This window comes from Corvus brachyrhynchos, unplaced genomic scaffold (assembly GCF_000691975.1).
Source record: "Corvus brachyrhynchos isolate BGI_N302 unplaced genomic scaffold, ASM69197v1 scaffold83, whole genome shotgun sequence".
In the NCBI taxonomy this organism is placed as follows: Eukaryota; Metazoa; Chordata; class Aves; order Passeriformes; family Corvidae; genus Corvus; species Corvus brachyrhynchos.
The window spans coordinates 2512643-2526196 of NW_008238464.1; the positions used below are offsets into that span (position 1 = coordinate 2512643).

The 13554-nt window shown below is 39.8% G+C and overlaps 1 protein-coding gene across 1 annotated transcript; it reads left to right on the top strand.

The window, feature by feature from the left end:
* Nucleotide 1: 1 nt before the first annotated feature.
* CNOT11 (CCR4-NOT transcription complex subunit 11) lies at nucleotides 2–13157 on the top strand (the record flags this gene model as incomplete). The annotated part of the gene is made up of 7 exons (XM_008635905.2): nucleotides 2–236; nucleotides 1516–1680; nucleotides 5929–6081; nucleotides 6637–6839; nucleotides 7567–7769; nucleotides 10180–10276; nucleotides 12825–13157. Coding segments are annotated over 7 exons (1254 nt in total), but the record flags the coding sequence as incomplete, so codon positions are not given.
* Between the last annotated feature and the right edge of the window lie 397 nt (nucleotides 13158–13554).

Below are 13554 nucleotides of genomic sequence, written 5' to 3' on the forward strand. Positions count from 1 at the left end.
CCACCCCTCCTTCGGGAAGGCGGGGCCCTTCCGGCTGGGCTCCGTGCTCGTCCTGCTGCTGCAGCAGCCCGACCTGCTGCCCAGCCCCGCGCAGCGCCTCACCGCGCTCTACCTGCTCTGGGAGATGTACCGCACCGAGCCCCTCGCCGCCAACCCCTTCGCCGCCGTCTTCGCCCACCTCCTCAACCCCGCGCCCGAGCGCGGCGGCGACGAGGCGGAGCGCACCCCGCTCTCAGGTGTGTCCCAGCGCGGCGGGGAGCGGGGGCAGGCGGGCGGCACGGGAGCCCTCCTGGAGAAAGCGGTGGGAATCCTGCACGGGCAGCGTCTCTAGGCTTGGTGTCAGCCAGGCCGCTTGCTTCGACCTTAGAGCTCTCTAGAGCTGCGTCCGGGGGTTGGGGCTGTTTAGCCTGGACAAGAGGAGGCTCGGGGTACCTTATCACTCTCTACTCCCACCTGAAAGGAGGTTGTAGCCAGGTGGGGGACGGCCTCTTCTCCCAGGCAACCAGCGGACAACCAGGACAAGAGGACATAGTATAAAGCTGCACCAGGAGAGGTTTAGGTTGGACATGAGGGATTTCTCCACAAAAAGGGTGATTAGACATTGGAATGGGCTGTCCAGGGAGGTGGTGCAGTCACTGTCCCTGGAGGTGCTTAAGGAAAGACTGGACGTGGCATTTGGTGCCCTGGTCTAGTTGACAAGGTGGTGTTCAGTCACAAGTTGGACTCGATGATCTAAGAGGTCTTTTCCAATCTAACTGATTCTGTGATAACACGGAATTTTTTGGGAGAAAGCTGTCACAAAAAGCTGGAAATTATAGGAGGCTTCTGACAGCCTTAAAGCTGTGAAACCTCTTAGAGAGAAATACATGAGAGTGTAACACTTTTTTCCTCTTCAGTAAATATGACACTACCAGTGTTGAGTAAATCAGTTTCTAAAAAAAAATAACCTGCTGGAGAGAGCCCAGAGAAGGGCCACCAAGTTGGTTAGAGGGCTGGAGCACTGGAACAGCCTGCCCAGAGAATCTGTGGATGCTCCATCCCTGCAAAGTGTTCAAGGCCAGGCTGGATGGAGCTCCGAGCAACCTGGTCTAGGGGCAGGTGTTAGGTGCAGGTGTCCCTGCCCATGGCAGGGTTTTGGAGCTGGATGGTCTTTCAGATCCCTTCCAACCCAACCCTTTAAGCCCTTCCAACCATTCTCTGATTCTGTGAATTGCAATGTCAGGTTATACTTAATAGCTGATTGGTTGTCTGGAGTGGAAAGTGTGTGAATGAACCACCATGAGTGACTTAGCATCAGCTGTTGCATGCCATGATGTGTAATACTGATCATGTAGTGCTGTATTTTGCATTAAAACAGTTTTGTATGTGGCCACACAGACTCTCTAGCTCCACCTACCTTGCCATAAATAATAGATCAGTTTGTGTCTTAGTTTTGCTTGTTAGACATGAAGAGCACAGAAACTGTTAATGCTCCTACATAAAACCCATGGATTGTTTTTCACTGTGTCTCCACAGGCTTCTTACCTCCTATAACTCCTCCAGAAAAATTCTTCCTTTCCCAACTGATGTTGGCCCCTCCTAGAGAGCTGTTCAAGAAGACTCCTCGGCAGATCGCTGCAATGGATGTGGGGAACATGGCCCAGTCAGTGGATATCAGTGGGCTGCAGCTGGCATTAGCAGGTATGGAAGGTTTGTCCCTGTGGTTCTCTTAGGAATGGAAGCTCTCCTTGGAGAGCTGTCTCATTGACTCTGAGGTAATGAGTGTTTCGTTTCAACTGAATATGAAAAAGCTTGAATTATGCTTTAGGGTCTTCAATCCTATGTTCAAGCACTTAGAGAAACTTCAGGCAGAGATTACATCCTAAATTTTTCATCCTTCTTAACAAGTAGTTTTTAAAGCATATACATCATTGCCTTAAGCACAAGAATATTTTACAAGGATAGAAAGACTTTCATCTAAAGCTTTGCAGGGTTTTTTAGGAATGGTTTTTTTTGGGGGGGGATGGTTTTGGTGGGTTTTTTTGTTTGTTTGCTTTGTTTTAGTTATTTGTATGGGGTTTTTTCTGAACTTCCATCCCTTTTTACCCTTTGCAGTATTTCTTTATGAGAGAACAAGCATAACTGTCACACTACTATTACATACCAGTACTTCAGCTGTACCTGGAAAATTGACTGTTAAAATTATATCTTCAGCTTATTGCAAAGTCAGACCTTGCAGTGTTAGCTCAAGAGTTGGAAAATGATCCAGTTTTACTAGATTGAAAAGAAAAGCAGTGTGATGCTTATCCTTTGACAGGAGAACAGGAGGAAGAACATGATTGTTCATGTCACATCTGGAGCTAATATGAAATATTATATATTGCTGGAAACAAGGAACCAGTTTAAACACAAAAAAATTCCTTTTTCCCTAGGTATGTGCCAGTAGACCTGCTTGCTTGAAAACTGACCATCCCAGTTCTATATCTGTACAATGCGATTTACTGCTCTGAGGTCAGGCACCATTTAGACTTCCTCTGTCCTGCAGTTGTATCTTGGTGTTGTCATTTTTTTCTGTGGACTCTGACATTGACTGGTAAAGCTGTGGCACACTGTCCCTTGTTCACAGTCTACAAATGTCTTCTAGGGTCCTCCTTAGCTGCTATTTCCAGACTGTGGGATCGTTTGAAAATGCAAATTGAACACCCTAACATACCATTGTGGGCGAGACAAACCTTTCTGGTTCTTGTTGTGTTCATCCTGTCTGTATTTTGTAGAATATCTTAGCGAATTCAGGTTTTGTGAAGCTTCAGGTAACTTGTGGTTTTTGGTGCAAGGCATATGTCATGCCTTAAGAAGCTTAGAGTTTTTTAAATTTGTTTTTATTTGTTTTCCCCTTGGTACTGTGTTTGCCTTCTGAATAGTTTGTTCTCATTAAAAATGAAATCATTCAATCACAGAGTGCTTTGGGTTGGAAAGGACCGTAAAAATTATCTCCTTCCACCTTCACCCACCATGGGCATGGACACCTTCTACTAGACCAGGTTGCTCAAAGCCCCATCCAGCTTGGACTTGGACACTTCCAGGGATGGGGATCCACAGCTTCTCTGGGCAACCTCAAAACTGGTTGGGTGAATGGGTATTCTAGGCTACATACTTTATTTTAAAATAGGAGACAATGATGGCTGAAAGTAGACTACAAAGTCATTAATGGTGCTTTTATAAGATTTATATCACTGTTTACATAATCCAGTAAAAGTGCACAATTGCTTATGAGCAGCTGTAGAAGTTATGTAACAAAACCAGCTGCATCTGAAAAAGCTCTGTGCTGTCTTTCTCAGACTTCTTGCTGTAGGTCCCCAGAAAAACTGTCTGCTTTCTAATCACTTTCTTAGACGATAAATCTTCTACTTGTTTTAAAATCATGGTGCTTCTTCTGTCTGTTTGTTGTGTTTTGGGAAGTCTGTGATTTTTTCACTAGTCTTCAGTATATTTCTCCTAGTGATTCAATATGCAGGACGAGGCTGGTGCAGGATGATGACACTAAGATGCAATGTTTGAAGTGTTGTGTTTGTACCAATTCCCCATGATGTACAGAATGTAACAGCTGTAGCACTTGGTAGCTCTTCGAAAGTTTGGTCCTTGAGATGAATTCAGGGCTGTTCAGAGCAGCATGATTTTGACTTCTTTAGCACATACCTGTAAAATCAAATGTAATAATTTAGAAAGCATTTGATTTTTTTCTATCAATTTCTCTCTCCCAATCCTTTTTGTAAAGGAAATAAAAATACTTGTCCTCTGAATTTGAGCTCACTGTGACAGTTTATTTCCTTTGGTCTGAGAGTTAATTCAAACTCTGGTACTGCCCTACAATATGTTTTTGTTCATCTAGTGTGCTACCTTATCAAAAAAGTAATTTTCTCCTAGTTGCAGAGATGGGTCTCCTGGCAAAGTGCTCCTAACTGTTTGTCCGCTAACCCTTATTTGATGTGGAAGTAATTGACCTTTATTAAAGTAAAACTTTTAATACATTGTAGAGCTTTCCTTAAGACTCAAAGTTTTCTTTTACCTGTAAAAAAAAAAAAAAAAAGCTCCATAAAGGAACCTAAAGATTTGTTTTCAGTTTAATTTTGTAAAATTTAAATGTCTTAGTTCAAGATGCTATATTGGTTACTGTTAAATCACCATGTTCTAATTCTTACTTCTTCTTACCTGAAGCTGTTGATTCAGCCCTAATTCTTGAAGCAGTGAGGTTGAACTTCTGAGCTCCAATGCATATAACTAAGGGCTCAGACAGGCTTCTGAAATCAGTGAATTGCCATGTCACTAATCATCTAATCTAACATCACTAATAATTTCAGATTATGAAGTTACAAAGAAATCCGTGATTTACTGACTGATGGATTTAAGTTCTAGACTATAAATGAAAAGATAGAAAAAGGACACCCAATGCCTCTCCCCCTACTCCTGTACTTCATTTGTTAAACCAACCCTTCTGTTCGGGGCTAAATGAAAGTACTCACGTGATGAAGTTTGAAACACTTGCTTAAGTAGAAGATATGTTTTATACACCAGCTCATTTGGACTTCCAATTCTAAAATGTTTTTTTTAAAGTAACTGAAAAGTACGCTAGTTGTTGCCTTCAACAGAAAACCATACCCTGCTGTGCTGCTTCAGTAAGCATATATGCTAATGTTTGCATTATCTGAAATAGTTGGATAAAGCAAGACAGAAAGCCAAAAAAATTAACTTTGTTTTCATGATCCTTTTGTAACTCACAGTTTTGGCGTCTCTTGCAGATTTGTTTGGAGTCATATGAAATACTTTGTTCGTGTGTGTGGGCAGCTGGGAAGGGTCAACATGATTGCACAAAAAGGAGCAAGCACACTTTGCTTAGAAGTGTTAGGGTACACAAAATATGACAGCACTCACTCAATTAGCCAGGAAATGGAGTGGTGTTTAGTTTCATCTGGAACTTTTTCAAGGGATTTCTTGTATGGTACCAGCAATTTTGGACTTCAGATTGCTTAAGGCTTCATCTGCTGCTTAGTGTTCTCTGTTAACAGGGTGGGGAGAGGAATGTCAAGTGGTGTTCTGTAGTGGGAATTTTTCTGCTTTTTGTCCTTTGGAGTTTTCCAAAGCAATGGAAAACAGGATCTCTCAAAATAGTGCAGAGAACATAGAAGATCAGCCATTAAGTCTTCAGATACAGAAGAGTGATAGATTATTGACAGAAGGGCACATAAAAATCGGATAATGCAAGCACTGAGGCCCATATTTTTCTTTTTGGCCATTTTTTTCAAGTCTTCAGTTGTATATACACTAATCTTAATTTTATTTTTCTGTTGTTTATGGCCTCTAAAGGAGCAATTTTATCTCCTTTCAGGTTTGCTTTAATGATGATGTCTGTAGAATCATATAAGAGTTAGAACTCCGTTGTTTTCCACTAAAGCACTGATTCTGGCTTTTCAGTGAATGCACAAGGAGCTCAGGCAATGCCACAGAAATGTGTTGGGTACATTTGAATAGCTGATTTCAGGTCTAATATGATCATTATTGTCTGTAAATGAATCTGTGTAGATCTTTCACTTTCCTTCTCTGAGCAGTGATTACAAAACTAGATACAGCATGTGAACTCTTTCAGGAGTACCATGGGAACCTACCAATGTACTGCTTTTAGATGCAGATTACAACGGTTACATGCCTTTTCTAAGGCCAAGATTACGTTTCAGATTAACTTCTATTTCTTCTTTATCCTTGCTGCATACCCTCTGTCCCTTGCCTGTCAGCTGGCAGTCAGACTGCTGACTGCCCGACTGTACTAAATTTCATATTGATATTATCTGGGGTTTTTTTTTAAGCTAGTTCTTTTCTAAAGCTGCTTGTTTCTCACTACTTTTAGTATTCCAGGCATCTCTGTTCCAATTTTATGGTTTAATATTCTTCTTTCAGAACGTCAGTCTGAGTTGCCAACACAGAGCAAGGCCAGCTTCCCCAGCATTCTCAGCGATCCTGACCCAGATTCTTCCAACTCCGGTTTTGACAGCTCTGTTGCTTCCCAGATCACGGAAGCATTAGTGAGTGGACCAAAGCCTCCTATAGAAAGTATGTGCATCTTCACATCTTTGTTTCTGTAACTCACGACATGCTGTGTTATTATACTTCAGATAAAATGTAATGGAATTCAGGTATTTTCAAAGCATGAAATGGAAATTAAGGTGAATGAAAGTGCAGAACTGCATCAGGCTGTCTCTAGATCAGAATCTATAGTGTTCACATTTCCAGGCTTTTAGAAATCTGGAGTCTGTCATCAAGCTCTTCTCTGTGTCATCTGTTGAATAACAGATACTAGTCCCTCACTGAGACCTGCATTGGCTGGTAACACCTCCCAGGGAAGTGGTTACTATGGAAGGGAAAAATACCCACAGGATCAGTAACAAAGATCTGAATCAAGAGAAAAAACAGGCAGATGTAACAGTATCACTAAAAATCAGTAATAAATGTTTTTATGAGGGGCAAACAGGATTGTAATGCTGTTCTCAGTGTTACAATAGCTTAAAGAAATAGGGGCTTTTGGGGGGGGAGGGGTCTTCTTTTTTTACTGATGCAGAACTGAATACCCAAAGCTTAAGGAAACATTTCACGTTGTTGCCATTTTAGGTCACTTTCGACCAGAATTTATTCGACCACCACCTCCACTCCATATATGTGAGGATGAACTGGCGTGGCTAAATCCAATTGAACCAGATCACACAATTCAGTGGGATAAGTCAATGTGTGTTAAGAACAGCACTGGAGTTGAGATAAAAAGAATCATGGCAAAAGCTTTTAAAAGTCCTTTGACTTCCCCACAGCAAACACAGGTAAGGATGATGCACTTTCCTGTCTAAAATGATTTTCTAAGAAGCTATTAACTCCTATATTTTAGAAAACTTTGAGCACTTTAATTGATCTGTGTTTGGATTCAGGAAACTTTGAATTCTAAAAATCCAAGGATTTTACTTGGGTTTGTCTGAATAAGGAAGATAATGTTCAAACCATTGGCTGGATGTAGTTACAGTTGATCAGTGAGTGGCACTGACATTTTTCTGTATGGAAAAATCTTTGTATAACTAAGTTGCTTGTGCTTCTGTGAAAGCTTTTGATAAATAATTATTTCAGAAATACCAGCAATGAATTTTTTTTTCTCAATTTGATAGTATTACCCCTGATTTCAGTGGGTTTTTTTCATAATCATTATGCTGACACTATAAAATAACCTTTATTTGCAGTACTCTTTCTGACAAGTGAACTTGAAATTGAGATTTCCTTCTGTTGGACAGGAAACAAAAGGAGGCTGAAACTTTTCATGTAGATTTTTTTTCTTCCCTTCTTTGCCACCCACTGATGAAGGACTCTTAAATGTATTATTAAAGGTTTTATGGACACAGTTGCCTGTACATAAAAATTTTAAAGCAGACCTCCAGTGCTTTTCAATAGAGAAGCCTAAATCTAAAATGGATCTTAGATGTATTATAGCAGTTTTTTCAAGCAGTAACATGAATAGTTGAAGAAAAATCAACTGAGGAGTTTTTTTCTTCTTCTTCACAGCTCCTTGGAGAACTGGAAAAGGACCCCAAGCTTGTTTACCATATTGGTCTCACTCCTGCCAAATTGCCAGACCTGGTTGAAAACAATCCTTTAGTAGCTATAGAAATGTTGCTGAAACTAATGCAGTCTAGTCAAATAACGGAGTATTTTTCTGTCTTGGTCAACATGGACATGTCCTTACATTCAATGGAAGTTGTAAATCGGTGAGTACAATCTCAAATCTAATAAGGTTTTGTTGAGTATGTAAAATAAAGAAGTGAATGTAAGTTATGAAGTAATTGTGAGGCTGGCCATATGGCATTTAGACGCATTCCAAATACTACCAAAAATAGCAGGAACAGAAGAAATAGCTAGTCAGGTTACAGTAAAAGAAAACAGTGTCAAGCTATCATTCCCTTTTCAATCTCTTTATGCTGTTTATGTTGTTTTGGGTTTTTTTAATACTGTTTTAATAATAATTATTTTGCAAATATTTGTATATTTGCAGAGGAAGAGTGTGCTGGGGATTTGTTGGTTTCTATGACTACTGGACTAAGTCTGTTTCTTTCATAAAGGCTTTGCTTTTCCTGTAGATCCTTATTGGTGATGCCTGTTTTAGTCCAGACTAAGTTTATAGAGTTAGTTGTGGGTTGGTATTAAAGAATTGAACCTCTCAAACATATTCAGTGCTAAATTGAGAGAACACTGCAAAGTTCCTTTTTACAGCCTTGCTCTTTTCAAATATTACTGTAATGTTAACATTAGCAGCAGAAAAATTGCAACAGGAAAAAACTCCCACAATTTCCCAAGCAAAAGATATGATGGTGGAGGTATATATTACATTTTATATTAATTATTTATAATTTTACAGAATTGTTAAAATTAATATAATTTTATACTAATTATCTATAGCATACCATTTTTGGTGTGGTAAAAAGCACATTTCTTACACAGGTGCTTTGCTAGTTAATCTTTCGGTCCCTCCTTCAAGAATGGAGAACTTTATTTTCTTTAGAGAACACTGTGTTACTCTAATATTAGAAACACTTTACTACTTTGAAAAGAATAGGCAAATACATGTCCTGTTGTGCATAACTTCAGCTGGAGTTGATAACTACTAGAAAATGATTTTATCAAATTGTTTGATACATTCAGCTCAAAACAGTATTTAAAATTGTGCCACTTAAGAGAGTCTGTCCTTGCAATCTGTAAAATATCTAAATGTTTTCTTCAGACCTCAGGTTCCTGATTAATATATAAATTTCACTGGAAAGTAGATGTCCCATGTCCCAGGAAGCTGCAAGTTTAGTTCCTGACTTGTAAATGACCAGTTACTGAATGTGTTTGGTTTTGAACTGTAGTGACTGTCACCTTCCCTAACGGGTCACAATCCAGTTGTTGATGAAGAACTCATGTTCTTTTCACATAACTAAAAAGCCTCATCCCTAGCTTCTCTCTTTTCTTTCAACTGAGGGAGCGGTTTTGTTTTATGAGGACATCTGGAAATGTTCATTTTGACTTGAGGCATGCCTATGTGGGAGATAGAAGACTGCAGTGGGACAAAGGGCAGTTACTGTGAGAATCCTCCACAAACAGTTAATGCTGCATGGCTAATCTGCTTAATTGCAACTTGCATTCTTGATGCAGCTTAAGTGAACAAAAGGTGCTGTTGTTAAACAGCTGCCCTGCTGTACATTCATGTCCTGTTTTCACTGAGAAGAATTTCTGCAGATAGGTACAACCCGTTTTCTTAACAGAATGCTAGCCCCTTAAATGGGAAAACTTCTCAGACAGCTAATTCCCACAAATTTACAGAAATAATCTCTCCCACTTACTTTCTTCCATTTCTTGGCAATTACTGAACATGAACTATTAAATAAGCCTCAATCAGCAGTTGCTTTGAAGCAGAGTTGAATTGTAACTTAAATATCTTCTAACTAAAGAAACATTTCTGACATTAATCCCTCCCTACTGGTGCAGACTGACAGCAGTTACTGCCTTGAAGTGGGGCTACTGACTGCAACATGGAGGAACAGTGGCAAGAGAAGAGCTTTTACGTGTGTCCATGAGAGCTACACCACCAGTCAGGCATGCTGGTTCTCCCACTGCATAGCTACCACAGGAAGAACTTTTATCAAACTGCAGAGTGACTCAGTGCCAACAGGGAGACACTTGATTTTTAAGGGAAATAAGACAAAAAATTGAAACTGCACTTGAAACTAAAACATGCATCTTTTTCCATACTGTCCACCTTTCACTACTGGAGATGGGACTGATTCGAGTTACTTTGGTCAGATTCTGTTGTAACCTTGTAGTAGTTCCCCATTTAGTGCATATTGTTACCTTAAGAGAGCTGTGTTGCTCTTTCAGTTAAGAAACAGTGACAACTCAAATGTCAGATGTACTAGAAACCAATCTAACCTAGCTTCTGTGCCGTCAGAGTTTTAAAAAGTTTTACTCTTAGTTAAGAAATTTAAATGACTAGGAATATGTCTGGAAGCTGTCAGAAATCAGTACTATGTGACAGAACTGGGAATAAACTCATATCACAGGTCTAACTGATATGAGTTGTTTTGCTACAGAAACACTAGATTTATGGCTTCATGAACCACTGAATATGTTTTATTTGAACAGGCTTACTACTGCAGTTGATCTCCCACCTGAATTTATTCATCTTTATATCTCCAATTGTATCTCCACCTGTGAACAGATTAAAGACAAATATATGCAGGTGAGTGCTTCAATAAATTGGTTAGGAAAAAGTATCCCATATATCGCTCTGTGAAGTATGTGCTATGATTTTAATAAGGCTGATAGCATTAAGTTATTCTGTTTTACTGCTTCTTTATTTCAAAGGCACTTCTTTTTTTTCCTAACACAATATGCAGTTCTTTATGGAGTTTTATAGACAGGTCTTCACTTCTTTTATAAGACTTCACAGGTAATCACTGTTCCCTGTTTTTCTGTAGACATCATAAACTTCTTCCTGGCAATACTAGTTTTAGGTGACTGGGTTCTTATATGCAAAAGGTTTATCTGTCACTCAGTGAGTGTTTTCTTCATCCCCAGTATTAGTATGCATTCTGCTTAGTTTTAAGCTTCAAGTTTCTCTTCTATACAAGTGTGCCTGCCATTCCAGACCTCTGAGGTGATGTTACAAAACTCACAGGGAAGTCTCACTCTTCAATCATGACCAATAACAGCTTGCAGATCTCCTCAAAGACCTAAAAACTTTTGTCTTCCTAACACCACACTGTCATACTTGCATGCTGGTACTGAGGAAGTTGCAGCCACTCCAAGGATCCCTGACTGAGGAGGGTCAGGGGAAACCTGAGGAGGTTTACACACCTTTGGCATTCAGGGTTGTCTACATGCTGTGTGAGGTACTTCCTTCTCTCCTAAATGGATCTGTTGGTTTCACCAGGTGCCCAGTAGAACTGTTTTCTCATGTACATCATTGGTGAAAAACAGTTCCATGTTCAGTTTCTCCAAGGCTTTGTGAATCCCAAGTCCTGCCTTAGCTTTATCCTCTAGATCCTGAAGGACTGCTACCTCTTTAAGTCTCTTGCAACAAGATGACTGTTTCTTTCCCTTTAAGCTTTCTTGGTGGCCTCTACTGCTTTCTCCAGCTCCATAATATCCTTAAGCTACAGAAATGAAAGTCATGTGCAGTGCACAGGATAGCATTGCAATGTGGTTTTAGATAGTGGCAATCCCCCCGTTTCGTTCTCATCCCTTTCAGATGATGACTGACCATGTGTTATCTTTTGGTGGCTGCTGATGTTTCTCTTCTTTGGGATTCTGCCAGACACATGGGTGACTTCATCTGTGACCTGCTGAGTAGCTGTGCCTATTACATTTGGTAGTGGAGTAGGAAAATAGCAGCAGACCTGGGCTGCAGCTGAGATTATGCCCAGAATGGGACACTGTACTCAAAGGGGCTGCTGAGAGCACGTAGCAGCTGTGCTTCAGGCACACAGGGGACAAAAAAGAGCTCTGAGGGTCAAGGAACATATACTGATCACTAAGCAGCATGCACATCTTGAGATCTAACATTTTTTAATGAGTATGGTGCCTGTACAGCAGCTGAGACACAAGATGTTTTGTTTGAAAAATTAATACTGGAAATGATCCTCAGACACTGGGAGTCAGCCAGTACCTTGCATTTGTTCTTTTGCTGAATTTCATGTTCTTGGATTATTAAAATTACTCGTGTAACTAATTTGTGTTGCAGAGAAAGCATGTGATGCCTTTTGATAGCAGTGAAGGAAATAAGTTGTTCAGTTTCTGAATTCTCTAAGTAGCAAATTTTGCAGTAGTAAGCTCAGTTCCTGGAAAAATAGCTGATATCTTATTTTCAGTGTCAAATAATCTGAAATGCTTTGGACGCTTAATCTGTCACATCCGTCAGTTCTGTCTGATAAACGTCAATCACATGCATAATTGCTTTTAGAGAAAGAGTTGAACCCAAACCTTTCTCACAATGTGAAGTATGAGAGCACTTTAATGATAAAGACCTGTTTTTGTCCTTGGGGAAGAATGTGCTCTGTGTAAAGCAGATGGTTGGTGACTGGATCTATGTATGACAAATTTTAAGCACCAGTTCCTAAGCTTTCACTTCAATTCCCATTGTGCTCTTCAAGGTGTTGCCTAAGTAGCTCTTAAGAAAGAGGAACACTTCCAAGATCCTGTCTTTTCACTGGATCAGGCAGGAAATGAGCCATGAGTTCCTGGATTAGGTGTCCGTGAAACTGTCTTTCCAATACAAAGCAGAAGGGTCATCTGCTAATTCAGCAACAGAGCACATTCCATGAAGGAAGCTTGGAATCAGTTTTGTTGATGTCACTTCCTATCTTGAGTTCCATGATGATATGGTGAAACTTTGAAATGTGAAACTTGTTCAATTTTCTTTATGGTGTTATTGTAGAAAATAAGCCTAAGCAAGACCCAAATCTTGACATCATCTTCAGCTGTTATCTCTTCTCTCTGCCTTTATTCAGAGATGACATAAGTACAGTGCATAGGTAGACCTGGTACTTCATTTGTGCATGGGATTAATCTTGAGAAGGCTCCTGCATCCAGAAGTACAAGAACTATAAAGCAGTCAATTTTTAAAATATAGTAGTAGTATGGGAAATGGCAGAGAAGGGGCAGCATGTACAAAGCTTGGGAACAAGGTAACTGCCGAAGCTAAACTGCTCCTGAGGGCCAACAGTCCTTTAACTGACGTGGTTGCAAACATTTATTTGGATTATTAAACCATCTCTCTTATGTTTCAGAACCGCCTGGTCCGTCTTGTTTGTGTCTTTCTTCAGTCTTTAATCAGAAACAAAATTATTAATGTACAGGACTTGTTTATAGAAGTGCAAGCATTCTGCATTGAGTTCAGTCGGATACGAGAAGCAGCTGGCCTTTTCAGACTGCTGAAGACACTGGACACTGGGGAAAATCCATCAGAAACGAAAACGTCAAAATAAAGTGACTGTCAGTGGCAAAAAAACACTCTTGCCAGTGTTCTATACCGATTAATTGTACATTTTAAACTTAAATCCCTGAATTAATTATGTATTATGTTAATTACATTATAAATAGCATTTTATGCATTTGAACAATAAATAAGGCTTTTTCTGATACACATTTGAGTTTGTGAAATGTGTTAGGCCTTACAGTATTTTTCAGTGGTTAAACTTTGTATGTTGTATGCATGTCCTGAAATTCAGGCTCTAGTTCCAGACAGAATATGAATTATACTTAGCATTCACAGCAAATTTAAGTATTAATCTGGCACTCATTTTCTTTGGGTCCAAAATTGTTTGTATATAACTAAAGTCAACTTATATCAAGGTAAATAAGTTCCTTGGTTTTCCTTTTGTTCACTGTTCTAGGAGCTGGCTAGAACTCCTAACAATGAATTCTGGTTTTGATGAGTAAGGGAAAGCCTGTCTTGATGTCTAGAAACAGCTGAAGGCTTATCTTTACATGGCGGAAATGAAGTTGGGTGCTATAGGC